Source organism: Prionailurus bengalensis, chromosome E1, assembly GCF_016509475.1.
Source record: "Prionailurus bengalensis isolate Pbe53 chromosome E1, Fcat_Pben_1.1_paternal_pri, whole genome shotgun sequence".
In the NCBI taxonomy this organism is placed as follows: Eukaryota; Metazoa; Chordata; class Mammalia; order Carnivora; family Felidae; genus Prionailurus; species Prionailurus bengalensis.
The window spans coordinates 56,314,480-56,334,126 of NC_057347.1; the positions used below are offsets into that span (position 1 = coordinate 56,314,480).

The window sequence follows — 19,647 nt, forward strand, 5'->3', positions numbered from 1 at the left end:
CCAGGACAGAAGGCCACCGGGGGAGATAGGGGCAGGGGCGGCGACGCGAGGAAGGGCCCAGGCGCCGGAGGAAGTGGGGAGGCGGAGGGGGTCTTCTCCCAGCGCCGACCTTTTCTGTGCTCCGCAGGAGCCGAAGCGGGGCTGGTGGCTCGCGGGATGCTCCCGAAGGCCGGGCCGGGGAGGTGGCACAGCTGGTGGGGGGAGGCGCAGGGACCCCCGCCTCTCCCCCCACACCCGGCCCGGAGGGCGCGCTTCCGGGCCGCAGCCACGAGGTGGCGCCGGCGCGCCGAGGAAGCGCGGCGGCCGCTCCAGGGCCGCCCCAGCAGCGGCTCCTCCGCCTCCTCCGAGGAAACAATGCGGCGCCTCCCCGCGTAGCGCGGCGCGGGGCCGGACGCCGGACACCCGAGCGCGGGCAGCCGAGCGAGCGGGCGGCAGGGCGGGCGCGGGGCGCCCTCGCCGAGAGCCATGGGCGCGGCGCGGCGCGGGGCCGGGGAGCGGCGCGGCCCGGAGGCGCGGGGGGCCGGGACGCGGGCCCGGGGCCGCCTCTAGCCGGCACCGAGGGCGCGGGTCCGGGGATGAGGGCGCCCGCGGCGGGGAGCCCGTCTGCGCGCCGCGGCGCCGTCCCGCCCAGCGAGCGAGCCCCAGCAGGCAGACGCGCGGCCGGCGGTCGGGGAGCGCGCCGCCTCCCGGCCCTAAAAATGTGAAGCGGGGAGGGCGGAGACGCAGAGACGGCCCGGCTGGGCGCCCTCGCCGCCCTCCGGCAGCCGCGCCGCTCCCCTTCCCCGCCCGCCCAGGCCGCGCCGACCCCGAGCAGCGAAGCCGCCGAGCCCCCGCCCCCCCCCCCCTCCCTCCCGGCCTCGCTCAGACCCGGCTTCGGCCCGCCGCGGGTTCGCGGCCCGGACGCGGCGGGAGCAGGGCCCGGGACGGTGCGTCCGGCCTTGCCCGCGGCTCCTCGCCCAGACAAGTTTGAACAATGATCACAGTCAACCCGGATGGGAAGATAATGGTCAGAAGATGCCTGGTCACCCTGAGACCCTTTCGGTAAAGTTCTCTCCCGGCTGGCGCGGGGAGGTCTTTTTGTCCGAGGGGGCGCGGGGTAGGGGTGGGCGAGGTCGTTCCCCGCGAGGGTGCCCGTCCCAGGGGCAGAGGGCGGCGGTTCGTGTTTGTGATGGCCGGCGGGGCTGTAGGAGGGATGGGGCCGAGGTTCGGGTTCGGGTGGGGAGGGGCGTGTAATTCTGAGACGTGTCCCGGGGTGGCGAGGACTCGGGGTGCGAGGGTGGGAACGGGGGCAGAGCGCACCCGGGTTGTGGCCCTGGGCCCGGGAAGTCGCCTCTGCCAGGGTGCCCCTTCCCCGCCCCTCAGGGTCCTTCCCACTTCTCAGACGGCCCCACCCCGGCGGCGAAGTTCTTGCGCGGTGCTGGGAGGCTTCCCCGCCCCGCGTGCGAGTCGAGCCCTGGGTTGAGTCGTCCACCTGTCCCACCGCTTTGCCCTCGTCTTCTGCTCGCGCTCCCGTTCTCGCGGCGGCGTGCGGGCCTGTCTCTAACGGGAGGTTCCCCGAGATGGAGCAAGGACGCCCTCCCACCCCCCTTTCTGCTGGGAATTCGACCCTCCTTAGCGTCCGTGGAGAGTTGGTGGCAGGGGCGGCGCTGTGGAGCGCCAGGGCAGCGGGAGCCGGGACCTCTGGGAACGTGGAGGCAGGATAGAGGCGAAGACGGATCCTTTCACCCCAACCTCGGGGGGCCAAGTCTAGCTGGGCTCTGTCGAACCCCTCCAGGCCCCTCCCCCCGCCCAGACCCCGGGCTCCTCTCCCTAGAGCCCGTGGAGCCCGCCTGCTGCTGGGGGTGGGGAGGAGACGCTAAGCGATGGGTGCCCAGCGGGGTCGGAGAGCCACCTTGCCCAGCGGGGCTGGGTGGCAGAGGGCGCCGAGGGAGCGGCGAGGGCGGGGCGGTGGTCGCACTCCGGATGCGGCCACAGGTTCCGTGTGGACGCGGCTCCTTTCCGCTGGGGCAGGAGCTGGGCAGGAAGAGGCGCAGGAGGGCTGTGGGAGGGTCGGGTTTTGAGCCCCTCCCCTCCAGGCCTTTGGCCGGCGTCCCCGCCCCTTCCAGCTGGTCTCCCTCCAGCCCCCAGACGGGAATACCTTGGCTCAGGTGTCTCCGGCCTCCCCAGCACCTCCAGCCTCTGGATGGGCTGGGCCTGTAGTGTGGAGCTAGGCAGCCTGCCTTCCCGACAGCACGGCTCATGATGGACCGCCGATGTCTGGAGGATGCGGGAGGGGAGGATCGTAGAGTTGGCGGTGCCAAGTGTAGGGCCTTGGGCAGGAGGCAGGGGGATGGCTTGACGCAAGGTTCGCAGGGGAAGCAGGGCGGGAAGTGGGCGTCCCTGGAAAGGACCTTACTCCTCCAGCGAAATCCTCGGAGGCCTGGCTGACACTGACCGTTGAGAGGGTCCTCTCCCGGTCTCTGCCACCCCATGTCGTCCCGCCCTCCAGGTCATGGGAAGGCCCGCCAACCGACCCGAGCTTTGGCTGGCTGGACGTTTTCTGGTGCAATTGGAGGCGGCTGCTGGAGCCAGCACCATGGACAGCGCCCACTCCCCAGCGCTCCTTCCCTCTGGGGTCCTGGCTTTTTCAGGCTTTTATCTGAAGCCAGGATTCAGAGGTGGTATTGCATAGACTCCCCTCCCTTCAAGTTCTGTTTATTCACCTAGGGTCTTCCTAGGCTACCCAGAGAGTCACAGCCAGCAGTGGAATCTTCGTGTCCCCTTCAGATGGAGGGGGGCTGGCCTCTAACCACATCACCTCTACCTGTTAATTTTTTTTTTTAATGTTTTTATTTATTTTTGAGACAGAGAGAGACAGAGCATGAGCAGGGGAGGGGCAGAGAGAGAGGGAGACACAGAATCTGAAACGGGCTCCAGGCTCTGAGCTGTCAGCACAGAGCCCGCCGCGGGGCTCGAACCCCGTGACCTGAGCCGAAGTCGGACGCTTAACCGACTGAGCCACCCAGGCGCCCCTTTACCCGTTAATTTTTAAGGCCAGGCTGGGAGCCCTGCTCCCTTTAGTTTCCCCAGAGCCTCATTCTGTAGTTGCTCCTGGAATATCGTTTGAATGGATACACAGACGGACGAAACCATTTTTACTGGAATCCACCATCAATGGCCCTAGGATTGGGGTCTGGCAGAGAGAGATTCAGATGAGGTGTGTTTGGGGCGTCAGATTCTAGGCTAAAAGTTTAGATCCGTTTCTCATAGCAGGTTTGTTTGAGCCCTGGCTCTAAATACAACCCCATAGCTGGGGAGGGGGGTTGAGGGAGCGGGAGACAATAAACTTGAGGAATCCGTCCTTGTCCTCAGGCCGGGAGACAATAGCTGATTCTTTCAGAATCTTCCTGGGTGCACAACCACCCGCCTCCTACACTGTTTCTCTGGCTGCTGTCCTGAGACCAGCCTGGCTTCATCTTGGGATCCCAGGGACCCATCCTCAAGCTCGGTGGAATGCAGTGAGGGTCCCTCAGAGGTGAGGGAGCAGTGTCTCGTGCTGGGTCGCCTGTCCTCCTGTCACCTCCTGGGGGAAGCCCCAAGTGCTTTCTCTGCTTTGGGGTTGTGCCCCCTCTCCAATTTAATCTCTAACAGCTTCATTTACATATGGGGTGGGAATTTTGTTGTGCTTTTATTTTCTTCTGCAATTGTGTGTTTTCTTTAATGGGCCAAGTTTTAATTAAATACTGCTCTGCCAGCTTCAAATAATGAAGATTAAAATGCATAAAGCAAGTCTTGCATGGGGACGCACACAAATGTGGAGTGGAGGGTGGCGGGTGGAGGTGAGAGGGCTGGAGGTCTCTAGCATGACTTGTGGGGCTCCCTGTGGTGAGCCTGGCCCCATATAGGATGGGGTTCCTCGCCCTGACCAGAGCGGCGGGGGTCTCCGTTTTTAGCTCTGCCAGTTCTGCAAGTCCTCTGATACATTCAAGGTCCCCGAGAAGCTGCTACCTCTGGCCTCCCTGGGACTGTGCTGGTTAGCTCAGTTCTCCTGTTTGAGGCCCGGCACCTAGTACAGAAACAGCAGGAACGTGGGGCTCCCTGCTGTCCCCCTGGGGCTACCCCAGGGCCTGGCACCTGGGAACCAGTCAACTATGTGTTGAAGGGACGAACAAGGGTCCTGTTTTGACCAGCTCTCCTGATCCGTGCAATAACGCGCTCCCCAGATGACACCCCGTGCTCAGGCATCCGCCTCCCCGATCGGTCAGTCCGGAAGCTGACGACTGCTATGTGCCTGCCCGGTGAAGATGTGGGTTGGGAGTAATCTGGGCCTGGAAGGTGGCCACATGGCCCTGGCCTTGTAGATCGTACCCTCTGGTAAGAATGGAGGCACACGCCACCCGCCTCGAACATGATAAGGAGGTGTTCAAGCCAGCTCATGACTGATTGCCTTGGCAAGACCTGTGTGCACAGTGCTGAGCTGAGCCCAGGTGATTGATGGGATCCAGGTGGGTTTTGTCTGGACCAATTACTTGCCCTCTGGCTGGCATCGGGTCCTGCTGTTTCCATCTATGCCCATGCTTCTCAGACTTCAGCGCGTAGCAGGATTGCCTGGAGAGCTTGTTAAAACGTGTTGCTTGCACCACCCCCAGAGTGATTCAGTAAGCCTAGGATTGGAGCCCAAGACTTTGCATTTCTACCAATTCCAAGGTGATGCTGTTGCTGGCCTGGGGATCACACATTGAGCCTGCTTAGTGAGCCAGGCTCTGTCTGGAGTCTAGAACTTGCCGGATCTGTGCCTGGATCACTGTCCCCCGGGGTTTTGCGTGAGGCTGCGTGGCCAGCCCCTTGTAGTCCACTTCTCTTTATTCTGCTGTGACAAGAGACCTGGCCAGGAGCTCAGCCCCGTTTCATCCTCACACCCTCACCCATTCATTTGTACAGAGCCCTTGCTGGGTAGGGGTGCACTCCGCTGACCTGTCTCTGACCCGCCCTGTCGCTCCCTGCAGGCTCTTTGTCCTGGGTATCGGCTTCTTCTCACTGTGCTTCCTGATGACGTCTTTGGGAGGCCAGCTCTCTGCCCGGCGCCCGGGGGACTCCCCCTTCACCATCCGCACAGAAGGTACCTCGGTGGGGAAAGTGACTCAGAAACGGGTGCAGGTGTTTGTGGGTTTGGGAGAAGGAGGCCTTTGAACCTAGCGAACTCAAGGGACCTCCTGGGTCTCCGTCCCAGGGATCCTGGCCGCCTCGTCTATGGATGTGTGCTTGGAAAGGGACCGTGGCTTGGGCCGCGTGACCTTGCACGCTGCTCTGTGCTCACCAGAGCTGTGATCATCAGGCTTCTTCCGGTGCAGACTCTCGGGCCAGGGAAGGGCCTTTGAGTCGGGGTCTCCCAGGCATCCGAAGGGGCTGCTTGAGTTGTTTCCTCAGTGTGTGTGTTGGGGGAGAGTGTTTCCGAATATGACGCTTGTCCCTTTGAGACACACATACTTTGTGCTTTTGACCCAGGCTGTGGCCACGGCTGAGGGGGTGGGAGGTGGGGGCCGGAGTCAGAGGGAAGACCCAGTCATGGCTCATGTGTCTTATCCCTGAACCCTTGGGGCCCAGTCCAGACCTTCGTGGCTCCTTGCCCACGTAATACATGTGAGGGAGTGGAACAGAGGTTCAGAGCATGGGCTTTGGGGACCAGATGGACCTGGTTTGTACCCTGGCTCGTTATCCCCCAGCTGCATACGATTGGCCATGGCACTTAGCACACCTACAGAGAAGGAAAGTCATGACCGTCTTCGGGGGCTGGATTGAATGAGCTCACAGCGTTGGGGGCATGACGGGGTCATGACCAGGAAGAACCCCCAAGGATGGCCCTCCTCCCCTCTCTTCCTACTCCAGGAAGAGCGGTGAACAGTGCAGAGTCTTGCTCAGTGTTTCTTAGAGGCTCTTTTGGTGACAGTGGGCGGGAGACACGCAGGTTAGCGGGACAGCTGAGACACAAGAGGCTTCTGGAACTATTCATCGGGCTGGCTGGGTAGGCGACTCTGCGGAGATGTCTGTCTGAAGTCCACTTTCTCGCCCCGCCTCCCCCCCTCCCCGCCCCGGGGCTCGGCGATGTGGCTCCCCTGTTCCCACTGGCAAATATACCCTAAGTAGAATGGGCTGTCATCCAGCGTGGATGCTCTCAGGGGCCCTGGTTAGGCCATCTGGTGTCTCCTCATTAGATTTCTTCCTTTGGTTTCACGTGTACTTCTTTATATCTGCAAAGCTCCTGGCAGGAATTTCACATTTATTAGTCATTCAAACCTGGGTGTACATTAACGTGTCCCAGCTCTGACTTGCAGAGACTTGCTTCAGTCTCCCCGAGCTCCTGTTGTCTCCTCTGATAAACGGGGATCATGCCTGCGCCCCCCAGGATGGCCACCAGGAGCATTAAGATAACACGTATGGAGGGGCTCTCGCAGCGTCTGGCACACGGCGCATGTTCCATCCGTGTTTACTGGACGTGTTCAGTCTGAGACAGTGCGGAAAAGGTTGTCTAGGGCAGAGGGCCGAGGAGATGCTGGGATGTCTACACAGGAGATACACGTGTGAATAGGGGCTGGAAGACGGAAGGCGGGGCGGTTGTGAAGGCGCACTTGAGGGGAAGCTGGGGGGGGGGGGCTATGGGGTCACTGGTGGGGAGGGGGGCGGATGAGTGTGAGGAGGTAGGTTGCACAGATCGCCGGTCAAGCTCCCTGGCTGCCACTCCTGGAGAGGGGGCGTGTCCGTCTGGGTGGCTGCGATAAGGGGCTTGAGGAAGTTGGGTCTCCAGAAAGGTCAGGGATCCAAGAAGGTGGCAGTTGGGGGCTGGGGGAGGGGAGGAGGGGCGTATGCCTGGGCTCTGGTCCCCCTGCTCATCTCCCTGGCAGGGGATGGGTCCAGTGGCCCAGAGCACAAGGGGCTTGCGGGAGCCCTGCGGTGCCGTGCCTGCGCAGTTTTGCCTGCAGAGACGGTAGGAGTCCAGGGCCAGCCAGATCTGTGTCTTGGGGGTGGGCGGAGCCCTAGAGGGGAGAGGACTCGCCCAAGGTCACGCAGTTAGGTTGGAGGCCTGTGTGTGTCTGCATGTGTTGTGTGTGCGCGCATTCAACTTTCTGCTGGACTGTAGTGCCCCCCGACCGAATGCATCCGTGCACCCAGCAGCCTAGATCAAGGAACAGAACGTGATCAGCCCCCGGAAGTGCCCTCCTGCCCCCTCCCGCGGATGACTGCCCCAGGGGTGTCAGGACCCTGACTTCTCCTAGCGCAGACGAGATGTTCCTCTTCTTCGGACTGTCGGAGGGTGGAATTGCGTGGGGGTGGGGGTGGGGGGCGGATTCTGTGTGTGCCTTTTCCTCTGACGACTCTGTTTGTGAGAGCCGCCCGTCTCCTGGTGTGTGGCTGTCGGCATTTGTCTTCACGGCTGTCGTGCAAATTCCATTGTGTGGATGCATCATATTATGCTTATCCAAAAAAAAAAAAAAAAAAAAATCCTTGCATTGGTCAACAGAACCACCTGAGCCCAACTGGGGAAACAGTCTGTCCTCTCCCGGCTTGTCAAGCCTGTGAGGGCAGCGGGTCACCCCAGGACGAGGCTGGGGAGAGGTGGATGGAAGAAGGGTGTTCTCCACAAGGCGGGGGCCGACGGTAGCCTCGGTCGACGGTGGTCTCCCTGGGGAGGCTCCAGATACCCCTCTGGGCCAGTTTATATTTTGTGATAAAGTTTGCTATTTGGGGGATAAAAATCTCCTTCTATATGCTATGCACTCGTCTTAAGATCCGGGGGAAGGAAGCTGGCGGGGAGCATGACTGGGAGAAATGTAACCTAATTCCCTCTTGCTGCAAGGGGCTTGGGCCTTGGCGGGGGGGGGGGGGGGGGGGGGGGGGGGGGGGGGGGGGGGGGGGGGGGGGGGGGGGGGGGGGGGGGGGGGGGGGGGGGGAGGCTTTTGGGCATGCGCCTCACCAAACCCCAGTCCCTCTTCCCTGCTTCCTGGCTCCACTTCCCCTGTCTTGTACTCGGGAGGAACTTGCTCAAGGGGCCCCGATAGGAAGTTGTGTCCGAGGCCTCCCTCCCAGTGTTGCTGCAGATTCCCTTCCTGCTCCCCGCACCCCCAGCCAGGATTTGAACCTGGGGAACATCAGAGATATATTTCCTTGTTCTGTGGCTGTCTCTGGCCTCCGACCACAGTGCTAGGGGGCTGTTTCTCTCAGAGGCTGGTAATAGATGGGGGGCCAGGGAGGTCTCTTCTACCTGACACGACGGGGGAGGGGGGGCTCCTCCCATTTCCAGGAACCAGCTAGAAAGGGTAGGGGTGGGGACAAGAAAGGACAAGGCTGGGGGGTGGGGACAAGGGAGGATGGGAGACAGACACAGAGAGTGTGGAGGAGGGAGCAGAGGGGGCCTGGTGGGAAATCGAGCACCTCTGTCTGTATCTCCTGGCTTCCCAGCTTTCCTTATTTATATGGAAATATGGAGACAACGCTGGGGCCTCACATTAAATACATTTCAATTTTGGGGCGCCTGGGTGGCGCAGTCGGTTAAGCGTCCGACTTCAGCCAGGTCACGATCTCGCGGTCCGTGAGTTCGAGCCCCGCGTCGGGCTCTGGGCTGATGGCTCGGAGCCTGGAGCCCGTTTCCGATTCTGTGTCTCCCTCTCTCTCTGCCCCTCCCCCGTTCATGCTCTCTCTCTCTCTGTCCCAAAAATAAATAAACGTTGAAAAAAAAAATTAAAATAAATAAATAAATAAATAAATAAATAAATAAATAAATACATTTCAATTTAGCCGACACCAAGAGCAGTGAGGTGACTCAGGGCAAGCCGTAGCAGGGGCTGCTCTGCTGACAGTCCCTGGGTGGGTGGTGGCAGTCAGGGGACTAGCTCCGTGCCCCGGAGATCCTCCGCAAGTGGTGGGGAGCTGGCTGCCCAGGTCTCTGGAGCTTCTAGTCTGTGCCATTTGCAGACAAGAAGGGCCACCCTGAGTCCCCCAGGGGCTGGGGACGGTCTTGCAGTCTTGGTCTGGTCCGATGGAGGTAGCCTTACAGACCCATCGGAAAGAGGCCGTCTGTGTCCTTAGCCACGTCCCTCAGCCTTCGGGTCTTCTGGGGTTACCCTTTCTGTTGACATTTAAAAAAAATTTTTTTTAATGTTTATTTCTGAGACAGAGAGAGACAGAGCATGAGTGGGGGAGGGGCAGAGAGAGAGGAGGACACAGAATCTGAAGCGGGCTCCAGGCTCCGAGCTGCCAGCACAGAGCCCGACGCGGGGCTCGGACTCACAGACCGCGAGATCATGACCTGAGCCGAAGCCGGATGCTCAACCGACTGAGCCACCTAGGCGCCCCATCTGTTGACATTTCTTAAGAATTGGCTTAATCCTTCCTATGAAGGGCCATCCCGAACCCCACATATCTCCGAGGACTCTCTGGGGGGCTTACGTTTCCCTGGCCACCTCTTGCTCTGATCTCCTGCTTCTCCCCTCCTACGTCCTCGGTGTCCCCGGCATTGACCTAGAGGGAAGGGCATGCTTTCCCGGAAGCCCCTGCACAGAGGTGGGGGTAACGGCATGGGGGCTGTGACCACTGGTCAGCAGAGCAAGCAGATGGCAGTTTCCTCCTGCATCCCTGCAGCTGGCACTCCCCCCCCCCCCCCCCGCCCCGCACAGGCGCTGCCCTGCCCCCCCTGCCCCCTGCCTCGTTCTCCCTCCTCCTCTCCCAGGCTGAGCCAGGAACCTCCAGTCTCCCTACTTGAATATGCAGGGTCATTTAGTTCTTTGTCCCTCTGCCCTGGGCATCTAGCCTCTGCTCTGGCCCTGAGCTCTCGCCCTAAGGGGATCCGGCCACCTTTGGGAGGAACGGTTCTTTCTTCTCCTATCACCCTCATCTCCAGAGGCAATTAGGGGATGAGCCACCACGGCAGTCCCAGCCCATAGAACCTCAGGGTCCAGTAAGTCCAACGCCCTCATTTTAGAGGAGGAGAAACTGAGGCCCAGAGAGGGAAAGTGGCGCACCTATCGGTCCCGCACCCCTGCGGCTGGCGGCCGAGCGGGTGGAGTCCAGGCTTCGCGACTCCCACTCCGGCTTGCCCGAGGCCGCTGTCCTGCTCTGACTCTGCTTGGCTTTTGGGGTCGCCGCGTCTCTCGGTTATTGGCCCCAGCAGCTGTTTTGCAGCCTGCCCAGTGGAGCTAAGGGTGTGTCTGTGGGGAGGCTGTGTCCCTGCGGTTCTAGGGAGGGGCTCAGGCAGTGAGGAGGAGTGGAGGAAGCCTGGGATGGGCTCAGAGAGAGGGGCGGCAGTGTGACAGGGCCCGGGTGCCAGGCCCGAGGCCTTCCAGGGAGCACAGCACTGCTCCAGAAGCAGTGATATGGGCTCAGCATCGCCGGGGTGCCGCGCCTGCAGGAGCGAGCTGTTGCCCAGACTCTGTGGTTGGTCCAGTTGGGCCTGAGTGCTCTGGCCAGGTCATGGCTGGGGGAGAGGGGCTTGGTTAACGGGCTCTGACTGAGGGTGTCCCCAGCTGTGGTCTCCTTCTCCTTTTTTCATCCCACACCTTTGGGGAAGAGGCCACCTGAGCCTGAGCTGTGAGCATCGGCCCATCAGGGCTGCCCCGGGAGGCCGTGCAGGTGGCGCACTGCACAACTCCAAGAGTGGTACTAAGCCGCGGCCAGATCAGATCATCTGATGTTCCCCTATTTTTCTAGCTGAGATGATGGGAACCCCCCCCTCTTGTTTTACTCTGTGCTCCGGGCATCACGTGAAAGCCAGGTGTTACATTTGGATGATGGACTTGGGTGGGGGTCTCAGGGATGAGAGCGATTTGAAAGACTAACCGTTGGCCCCGATTCTGCGGAGTTGAAAGAGAGAGGAAGCTATTTATATCTTCTTGGATTGATTGACTGGTTGAGTACTGAGTGAGTGGGGCGGGGCGGAGTGGTGGGAGAAACTGGCTTCACCTCACGCGATGGCGAAATCTCCTAATCCCGACTGGTTTGTTAAAAATCTACCCAGTCTTTCCAAGGGGGGGATATGTGGGAAGACTTCTAGCTACTTCAGCTGCTGGTGCGGGAATGGAGACAGGGTGGAGACAGTGCGTCTTTACTTTCTTCCTCTAGATGTGCATTTTCTCCAACACCGTCCGCCGCTGTTGTTCTTGGGTAACTGTGTGTGTGTGTGTGTGTGTGTGTGTGTGTGTGCGCGCGCGCGCATGTGCGTGCTTTGGAGCCCGGGACCCTGGCTTCTTTAAGGAAACTGCCACTCTGCCTTGCTGGGGACTTGGTGGCCAGCTGGCACTTCCTTCCATAGCACGTGAATGAGCCCTCCCCGGCTCCTGGTGGCCTCCCTTCTGACCTCAGGTGGGCTCAGCTTCCAGGGGACCCCAGCCAGGAGTGAGAGAAAGTGGTAGCAGCCACTGGGCCAGGCCAGGCCCCAGAGCCAGGGGACATGGGGGACAATCCAAGCAGAAACGTCACAGGCAGCCTTGGTGACACGAAGCCTTCCTTGCCGCCCCCCCCCCCCCCCAGCTCGGTCCTATGCCTGGAACAGAGGAGAACAGCCCCCTCCTGTCTCCCCTCTTCTCCCCACCTCTGCCCCCCACTTCCTAGTGGCCTGCCATGCTCTCTGCTGCCCCCTCTTGGCACTGTGACATCGGATTATTGTTCCTTGGGTTGGGGACACAGAGGCCAATAGTGTTGCCATGACTCGCCCTTGGCCACACGGCCACATCGGGGATTGGTGGCAGAGGTGGGCGAGAGCCCCTCTGAGCTCACTGGGCCCCAGTGCCGCTGGTCCCCCGCCCCCCGGCCCTCACGATGCCCATGCACACGGGCAGCCTGGCAGCGTCCGGTGACCGTGGTTCTTTGCCGGGGGCTTCCTACAGTCGTTGGAGCTGGCTGTGCCACCCACGGCAGGTGGAGAGTAGCAGAGCCGGGCTGTCCCTGGGAGCAGCCCTCATCAGTGACTGCAGGAGATGTTGAGCGCATACCCTGGCTCCCTCACGCCCCCCCCACCCCAGAGGACAACTCTGGGGGCAGGCTCTGCACTTGCTGGTTTCCCCAGTTTGGTGGCTCGCCCTCTCTGGGCTGCCTCCCTTTCCCTGTGTCACCTCCTCGCTCCCTGACCGGGGTTTCCTTCACCTCTCAAATAAAAGCCTCGCCCTCAAACTCTGGTCTTGGGCTTTGCTTCCGGAGAACCCGACCTAAGTCCCTCCCATCCCCACCCCTGGAAACCCCGGGAAGCATTCAGGTCTCCATAACAGGGCTCATTTGCTGTGAGAGGCTCAGAGCCTGGCCCCGGGGAGTCTCACGGAGCCAAGCTGGGGATTGTGGCGCCTGGAACCGAGTACCTGTGGACTGTTGGGAGGGGTCGTCAACACCTCCACGTGATTTGGTGGAAAAGGGAGGCAGGGACCTCTCTCCCACCCGGGCACGTGTGACACGATGATCGGGAATACTTAGGAAATCGTGGAGAATCTGGGCTGGTTAATGAATGGCATCTCGGTTGAAGCCCCTTGCTTCTAGTTAATTTTGCTCTTCACGAGGCCTCTCTTGCCCCTCAGTCCAGGAGTTGATCTTTGGGAATCCAACGGCCAACTGAGAGTCAGGACGAGTTCGCGATGGTTTTCTATGCTGGGGTCCGGGGGAGTGGGGTGGGGAAGGGGTCCGGCCGGGCCCAGAGGCTGGCAAGAGAACAACAGCGCCCCGAGTTCCTTGAATGGGGGTTCACAACCTCTCCTGTGTATGCACACCACGTGGGTGGCCAGCAGCCTGCAGACCCCTGGGCCCCACACCCTACAGATGTGAATCGGCAGACGGTGACTAGGGCCTGAGAATCCGGATTTTAACAAACTGGCCAGGAGAGTCAGGTGCGGAGTGGGTGATTGACCACATTTTTGGAAGCCCTGATCCAGAAATCCTGTCTGGACCTTAGTGCTGGGGGACCCTGGGGTTCCTGCTCCCCCAACCGGCCCTTTCCCGTCTCCGCACAGACCTGAGATTATGTCTAAAGCTCCATTTTGCAGGCGACAAAATGGAGGCCCAGAGAGGTTAAGATGATGTCAGTGTCACCCAGGTTGTAGAGAGCAGGTTGGCCCCAGGCTCTGTACCCCAACACAACAAAGTGGGGGGGGATCTCCTGTCCTGCAGGGGTGAGGGGTGGGGTGGGCTCACTCTCCTGACCCCTCCTTGGCCTGGGAGAGTGGGAGCGGGGCTGGAGTCTGAGCCTCCAGGTTCAGGGGGCCCCCGGGCTGCGGCTGAGCCTGACTGTGCCCATGGGCCGTCTGCAGTGTTGGGCGGGCCGGAGTCCCGCGGCGTCCTGCGCAAGATGAGCGATTTGTTGGAGCTGATGGCGAAGCGAATGGACGCGCTGGCCAGACTGGAGAACAGCAGTGAGCTGCACCGGGCTTCTGGCGACGGGCACTTTGCTGCGGACAGGTAAGGGGTCCCCGCAGGGAGAGTGGCACTTGGAGTGGGGGAGGGGTGGATCACACCGTGCGGGGCAGGGGTGGGGGCGAGGGGGGAGGGGAGGGACAGCAGGGGATGACTGCCATGCAGCCTCCAAATGCTCTCCCAGAGCTGGGGGGGGGGGGTGCTACCGGTCAGCCCCCATTCTGCTAATGGAGAAAACTTAAGAAATACGGAAGCCGCACAAGAATACCACCCCAGAGCGCGTTTCCACCACCAGATTCAGCGGCTGTTAACGTCTTGCCGTGTTGGTGGCCTGACTCCCTCTTGTCCCTTCTTAATAAGGACCAGAGATGAAGGCCGGGCGGCACTTTACCTGCTTCCCCGTGGAGACAGGTGCCTTCCCGAGTTAGGCGTCAATGGCGCCCGGCACATGCGTGTTGTATAAGCACATGCTGGGAACGCGCGGTGCGTGGGGTTCACGGGCATCCCACAGGTGCATTTCCTGCACCTGCTTTTTTCACTCGACACGGCACTTTTGAGCTCTGTCCACGCTGACGGTCATGCGGGGGTGGGATGGCCCCGGTGGTTACCCGTCCTCCACCGATGGGCCCGGGTCATTTTTTGCCAAAAAGGATTTCTTGGTTTATTCGTTCTAAATATTTCCCTCCCGAGTCCAGAATATCCAAACATCTCCAAGAGTCTGGGCCACAGTCCCATGGGCCTCAGCAGCGGGCCCACACCAAATGGTGTCTTGGGTGTTTAAGTGCCCGGAACCCCAGAGAATGAGGAAGCGCGGAGTCAGGACCCTCAGACTGGGCTGTGGAGGGAGGGGCTTGCAGTGCCCCCCCCCCATCCCAGGGAGACGGGCTCCGCCTGATCTCGGATTTCCAACACTGGGGTTCCTTGTGACGTGGATTTGCGCAACGTGTTCTAACTGCTAAAAAGTAAGTTTGAACCCGGCACTCAACACGATTTAGGAAAAGCTATGCCTTGGTCGGTGTGATTTGCTAAGAATGTTCTATGGCTGAAAAAGCCAGCGGAAATCCACGCTTCTAGACAACGTGTAGGAAAGACGTAACTCAGCCAGCACGTGGGAGGTAAAGGCCGAGGCTCCGGGCACCTGCTGTTTGGAGTTTCGCAGAGTCAAAGTTCAAGTGTTGACGGCCGATCCTGGTCATTGTGGGGCCCCGGCCAGCCGGGGGAGGGGGCGTGTGGCACGGACCCTTCCTCTGGAGCCGCGTGGGGTCTGCTGACATAGCCTGTGCGGGCCGGGCTGCTGGTCACAGGACACACCTCACACGGGCCCCGCTGACTGAGCGTCCTGACAGCCGGTCGGGTCCAACCCCAACGGTGTCGTCAGCTCTAGCCCCGCTTCGTGGGTGCTTTAATCTCTGCCGCATCGAGGAGGGAACTGAGGTGCAGAGAAGTTCCGGAACTCACCCGAAGTTGCCCGGCAGCTGAGGGGCCGGGCCCGGCTCTGGACCGAGGCCAGCTAACTCCGGAGCTCATGTTTCTGACCCCTGTGCCCTTGGTGGCCGCTTATTGAACGTGTGGCTGCGTGTGGGTTAGTTTTTATTCCTTTGCAAGACTTTGCATCAATTAATTTACAGCTCGGGGGGAGAATATCCTTCACTAGATCTTTGCCTTGATTTTTTTTTGGGGGGGGGGTTGGGAAATGTAGACACCAAAAGGACCGTCCTGGAACCTGGTAGTGTGAAGAACCGGCCACAGTGCCTGGCTCCTGAGTCGGCTGCCTGGCTGGGTGCTGGGCGCCTGGTTAGATGCTCTCTCACCATCCCGGGATGAGCGCCTGACAGAACAAACTAGACAGATCCTCTCGGGAAATATATTTTGGACCCACTAAGCGCCAGGCTACTGGTGCTGGCGACGCAGTGATGAGCTTGTCCTCACTCCTGTGGAGGAGACAGGCAGTAACTGAGAAAAAGAGGTTAATGAGATAATGTCAGATACCGATACGTGCTCTGAAGGGTTTGGGGTGGGTGTCCTGTTCACACAGGGCAGTCTGGGAGGGCCTTTCTGAGTTGGTGATTCTTCAGCTTGATTCTGAACAATGGGAAGGAGCCAGCCGCTTAAGGAGCTGGGAGTAGGGGATTTGAAGAAGCGAAAGGAACAAGTACAAAGGCCCTGGGGTAGGATAAGCTTTAGTGTGTTGGAGGAAAAGAACCAATGGGAAAGGCAACATGGCGGAGGGTGGTGAGGGATAGGACAGGCTGACAGGGAAGGTGGCGTAGGGCTTTGTCAGCTGTGGTGAGTATTGAGGACACTATTCTAAGAGGTGTGGGAGTTTGCTAGAGGGCTCACAAAGAGGGGGTGATAGGAGCTGGCTTTGTTGGGTTTTTTTTAAGGATAGCTCTAACTGCTGTGTGGAAAAGGGAAGCGGGGGAGCTGGTGGCAGAAATGGGGGGAGGGAGGCAAAGGTGTTGGGCTCCCATGGCGTTTCTTCCCTCTGGGGCATGAGATCATTTTCTTCTGCATGTACATGGCATCCATCGTCCGTCCATCGTCCCTCTAATCCAACCCCTCACCCCCCGCTGTCTCCTCCTTGCTCCTCTCCTGCCTGCCCCCAGCTCTGCAGCCACCCCTCCGGGCTGTCTGTCGGTCTGTCCACAGGTCACCAGGGCGAGGGCAGAGGACGCTGTCGCCTCTCCACTGAGCACCCAGCTGTGGGCGACAGAGCAGAGGGGCAGCTGGCCTGCCTTTTTGGACGCTGGGGGGTGGGGTGAGCTATTGTGAGCAGCTCTACGCCTCTCTGGTTTCTTCCCGTCCTGGCCTCTCCCTCCCTCCCTCCCTCCCTCCCCTGCCCTGCCTCGGGGAGGAGGGGGAGTCCGCGCCACCTCCTAGCTCCCTCCCGACCCGGGGAAGTAGCAACAATCCATCAAGACCAGCAGAGCCCATCAAACCCCATAGGCAGAGCCGTAAATTTCAGGGACATTGTTGTTTCTTGTTTCAGGGAGAGAAATGGGCGTGTCCAGGGCACGCAGTGTGTCTGTGTGTGTGGGGGGGGTTGCTGGCTCACACCTCCCGCGTGCACAGACACTCCAGCCCCCCGCCCACCTTGACCCACCCGGGGCTGACCTGGCTGCGGCCGGGCAGATGAGAATCCTACGATCGTGCTGCTGTGCTTCCAGCAGACTCTGTTCCCCTGCGCTTGGATTCCCCCGCCTCAAAATGATCTGTGGCCTTCACTACCTCCTCTGTCCTCCTCCTGCCCTGCCCTGCTGGAAGCTTCTGGACTGTTGCCTCTCCCCCCCCCCCCCCCCCCCCCCCCCCGCCGTGGTTGGCATGTCCTCTGGGAAAGCAAATTTGCTTTTTTAGCCTAGGAAAACCTAATTAGGGGTTATTTGCAGATTTGCTGCAAATGGCATCGTATTATGTACCCTAAAGCCAAACAGTAATGATCTCTGAATTTCCCATAAGGCTTCTCTGCAGCAGCAAAGACGGCCAACGTTTCAGGCCGTCTTCTTCGTTCGAGTCAAGCATGAGTCCGTATCTGCCGGGCGCTTACTGTGTGTGGAGTCTCGGCCCGGGGTTTCCAGAATGGGTGGAGAGGACACAGGGGGACCGGGGGTGGAGCCCTGTTCTCCAAGAGCAGCACGGGGACCCTGCTGGGGAGGGGGATCCCGCACCTGGCCCCGGGCACAGCTGGAGAGTCACGACAGCAGGTCTCTGTTGGAAGTTCCAGCGGCTCACGCCCCCCGCAGGGAGGGTCTGAATCCTGGCTGCTGACTGGGGCGGTGGCCCGGCAGCATGTCATGTGACTCCTCCGAGCCCCCGCTGTCCTCATCTGGCGGGGAGAGATAACAGCAGAGGGTTAACGTCTAGAGGACCTGGTGAGTGAGGGGAGCAAACCCCAAACTTGATGGCTGTGGAAACGGTCTACAGACTCTAGATGCCCCAGTTTATGTCTTCAGTCTCAAGTACCCACCTGCCCACCTACCTGGGGGTCCCAGGAATGACTCAAATGCGGTGTCTCCTGGGTACACCCGAGCCCCCCCATCTCCCCAGCCCTCCCGACCCAGGCCATGCCAGCCCCACTGTTTCCATTGCCCGGACCCCCAACCTTGGAGTCGGCCTTGACCCTTCTCCCTCTCGCTTGTATCCAGTCCGTGAGCAAATTGTCTCCACCTTCAGAATGTGCCCAGAATCCCACCTCTCCCCACAGCCACCACCCGTGTCCCCGTCCCCCCACTGATTCCCAGCTCAGCAACCAGAGAGATTATTTTAAAATACCAATTCAGGGGTGCCTGGCTGGGTCATTCGGTAAAGCATGTGACTCTTGATCTCAAGGTCTTGAATTCAAGCTCTGTATTGGGCATGGAGCTAACCTAAAAAAAAAAAAATACCGGGGCGCCTGGGTGGCTCAGTCAGTTGAGCGTCCGACTTCGGATCAGGTCGTGATCTCACGGCTCGCGAGTTCGAGCCCTGCGTCGGGCTCTGTGCTGACAGCTCGGAGCCTGGAGCCTGTTTCGGATTCTGTGTCTCCCTCTCTCTCTGCCCCTCCCCTGCTCATGCTCTGTCTGTCTCTCTCTCTCTCTCTCAAAACTAAATAAACATTAAAAAAAATTTTTTTTAAATACCAATTTGGTCAGGTGCCTCCTCCTGCATGGCTCCCTATCATACCCAGTGGCCTGTGACCCCCGTGTACCCAGCCCTGCTGTGTGTCTGGCTCACCTCCCCTGCTATCTTCCGTTTCACTCTCTGGGCTTTAGCCCACCAGCCTCTCCGCTGTTCCTGTAGCACAGTGGTCGCCCTCTGGCCACAGGGCCTTTGCACAGGCCGTGCCCTCTGCCTGGAATGATCCTCTTTCCTCAGATCCAGCCAAGTGAGTCAGTTTTCTTACTCTCACGGTTTCCTCTGGTTTTTGCTTAAATGTCACCAGTGAGTCTTTCCCCGAGGACCTATGTCAAGCTGCACCCACTCTCCTGGACTCCCCATCCCTCTTCACTTACCACCCCCTCGCCCTGTGTATTTCCATGATTTGTTTGTGTATGTCTGTCTCCCGAGCTGGAATGTATGCTCTGTGAGGGCAGGGGTTTTGCCTGTTTGACTTCTGGATCCCAGAGTTCAGTAAGTGCCTGCTGAAGAAAGGAAGGATGGGTCGCCTGGGTGGCTCGGTCGGTTGGGCGTCCGCTTCAGCTCGGGTCATGATCTCAGGGGTCGTGAGTTCGAGCCCCGCGTCGGGCTCCGTGCTGACAGCTCAGAGCCTGGAGCCTGTTTCCGATTCTGTGTCTCCCTCTCTCTCTGCCCCTCCCCCGCTCAAGCTCTGTCTCTGTCTCTCTCAAAAATAAATAAACATTAAAAAAAAAAAAAAAAGAAAGGAAACAAGGAAGGGAGGAAGGAGGAAGGGAAGACAGGTAGTTTGGGTGCCCTTGGGAGCTCTGTTAAATGTGAACCTGGCACGTGTAGCGTCACAGGGAGACAGAAGCCACGTGCTCTGCGGCCATCCCCGTCCCAGACGACTTCCTGTTCTGTACACGGAGGAGGCTGGCCCACGTGGGGGTGCCTAGTTGCTGTCCTGTGGCGTCTGGGAGCAGGAGTCGCTTGAACCCCGGGGGCCGCCGGCCACCGTGTGAGTGTAGAACCCTAAACGTGGTCACGGCCCTGGACCTGGTGGTTTCGTGCTGGGAATCCGTCTTGGGAGAAGCATCTTAACTTAGAAATGCGTTTGTGAACACGTTGGTCGCGGACGCCTTTTTTATAGCGTCAAAAAGTGTGAGCAACGGGGCGCCTGGCTGGCCCGGGCAGTGGGGTATCCGACGCTTGATGTCGGGGTCGTGCGTTCAAGCCCCGTGTTGGGTGTGGAGAGATTACTTAAAATAAAATAAAGTCTAAAAAAAAAAAAAAGAGAGAGATGTTTGAGCAACGCTTGAAATGTCTACCAGCAAGGAAACGGAGCCCTGACTGTGGTGACTCGGTGGGGCTCATGCCGTCCTCAAGTAGGACGTGGACGGGGACCTGCGGGGATTTTAGTGACAAGGGACATTGTGAAAAGAGCAGGTTCTGTAATTATAAACAGAGTTGGATTACAAGTTAAACAGTGCAGCAGAGATGACCGAAAGGAGGTGTGTCGAGATTCTTGTCTGGGTAAGGAGAGGAGGGTTTTTCCATTTAAAAAAAAAAAAAAGAGGGGCGCCTGGGGGGCTCAGTCGGCTCAGCGTCCGACTTCGGCTCAGGTCGTGATCTCACAGTTCGTGGGTTCGAGCGCTGCATCGGGCTCTGTGCTGATGGCTCAGAGCCCGGAGCCTGCTT

General features: G+C 59.8%; 1 protein-coding gene across 2 annotated transcripts in view; it reads left to right on the top strand.

Annotated features, from left to right (window-relative positions):
• Positions 1-826: 826 nt before the first annotated feature.
• The window catches only part of MGAT5B (alpha-1,6-mannosylglycoprotein 6-beta-N-acetylglucosaminyltransferase B), a 71,504-nt gene continuing 52,683 nt past the window's right edge, over positions 827-19,647 (top strand). For both annotated transcript variants that reach the window (XM_043585679.1, XM_043585680.1), the window contains exons 1-3: positions 827-1,041; positions 4,986-5,098; positions 13,257-13,404. In XM_043585679.1, coding sequence (XP_043441614.1) covers positions 974-1,041; positions 4,986-5,098; positions 13,257-13,404 — 329 coding nt within the window. In that variant the 5' untranslated portion in view covers positions 827-973. The remainder of the gene's footprint in view (positions 1,042-4,985; positions 5,099-13,256; positions 13,405-19,647) is intronic.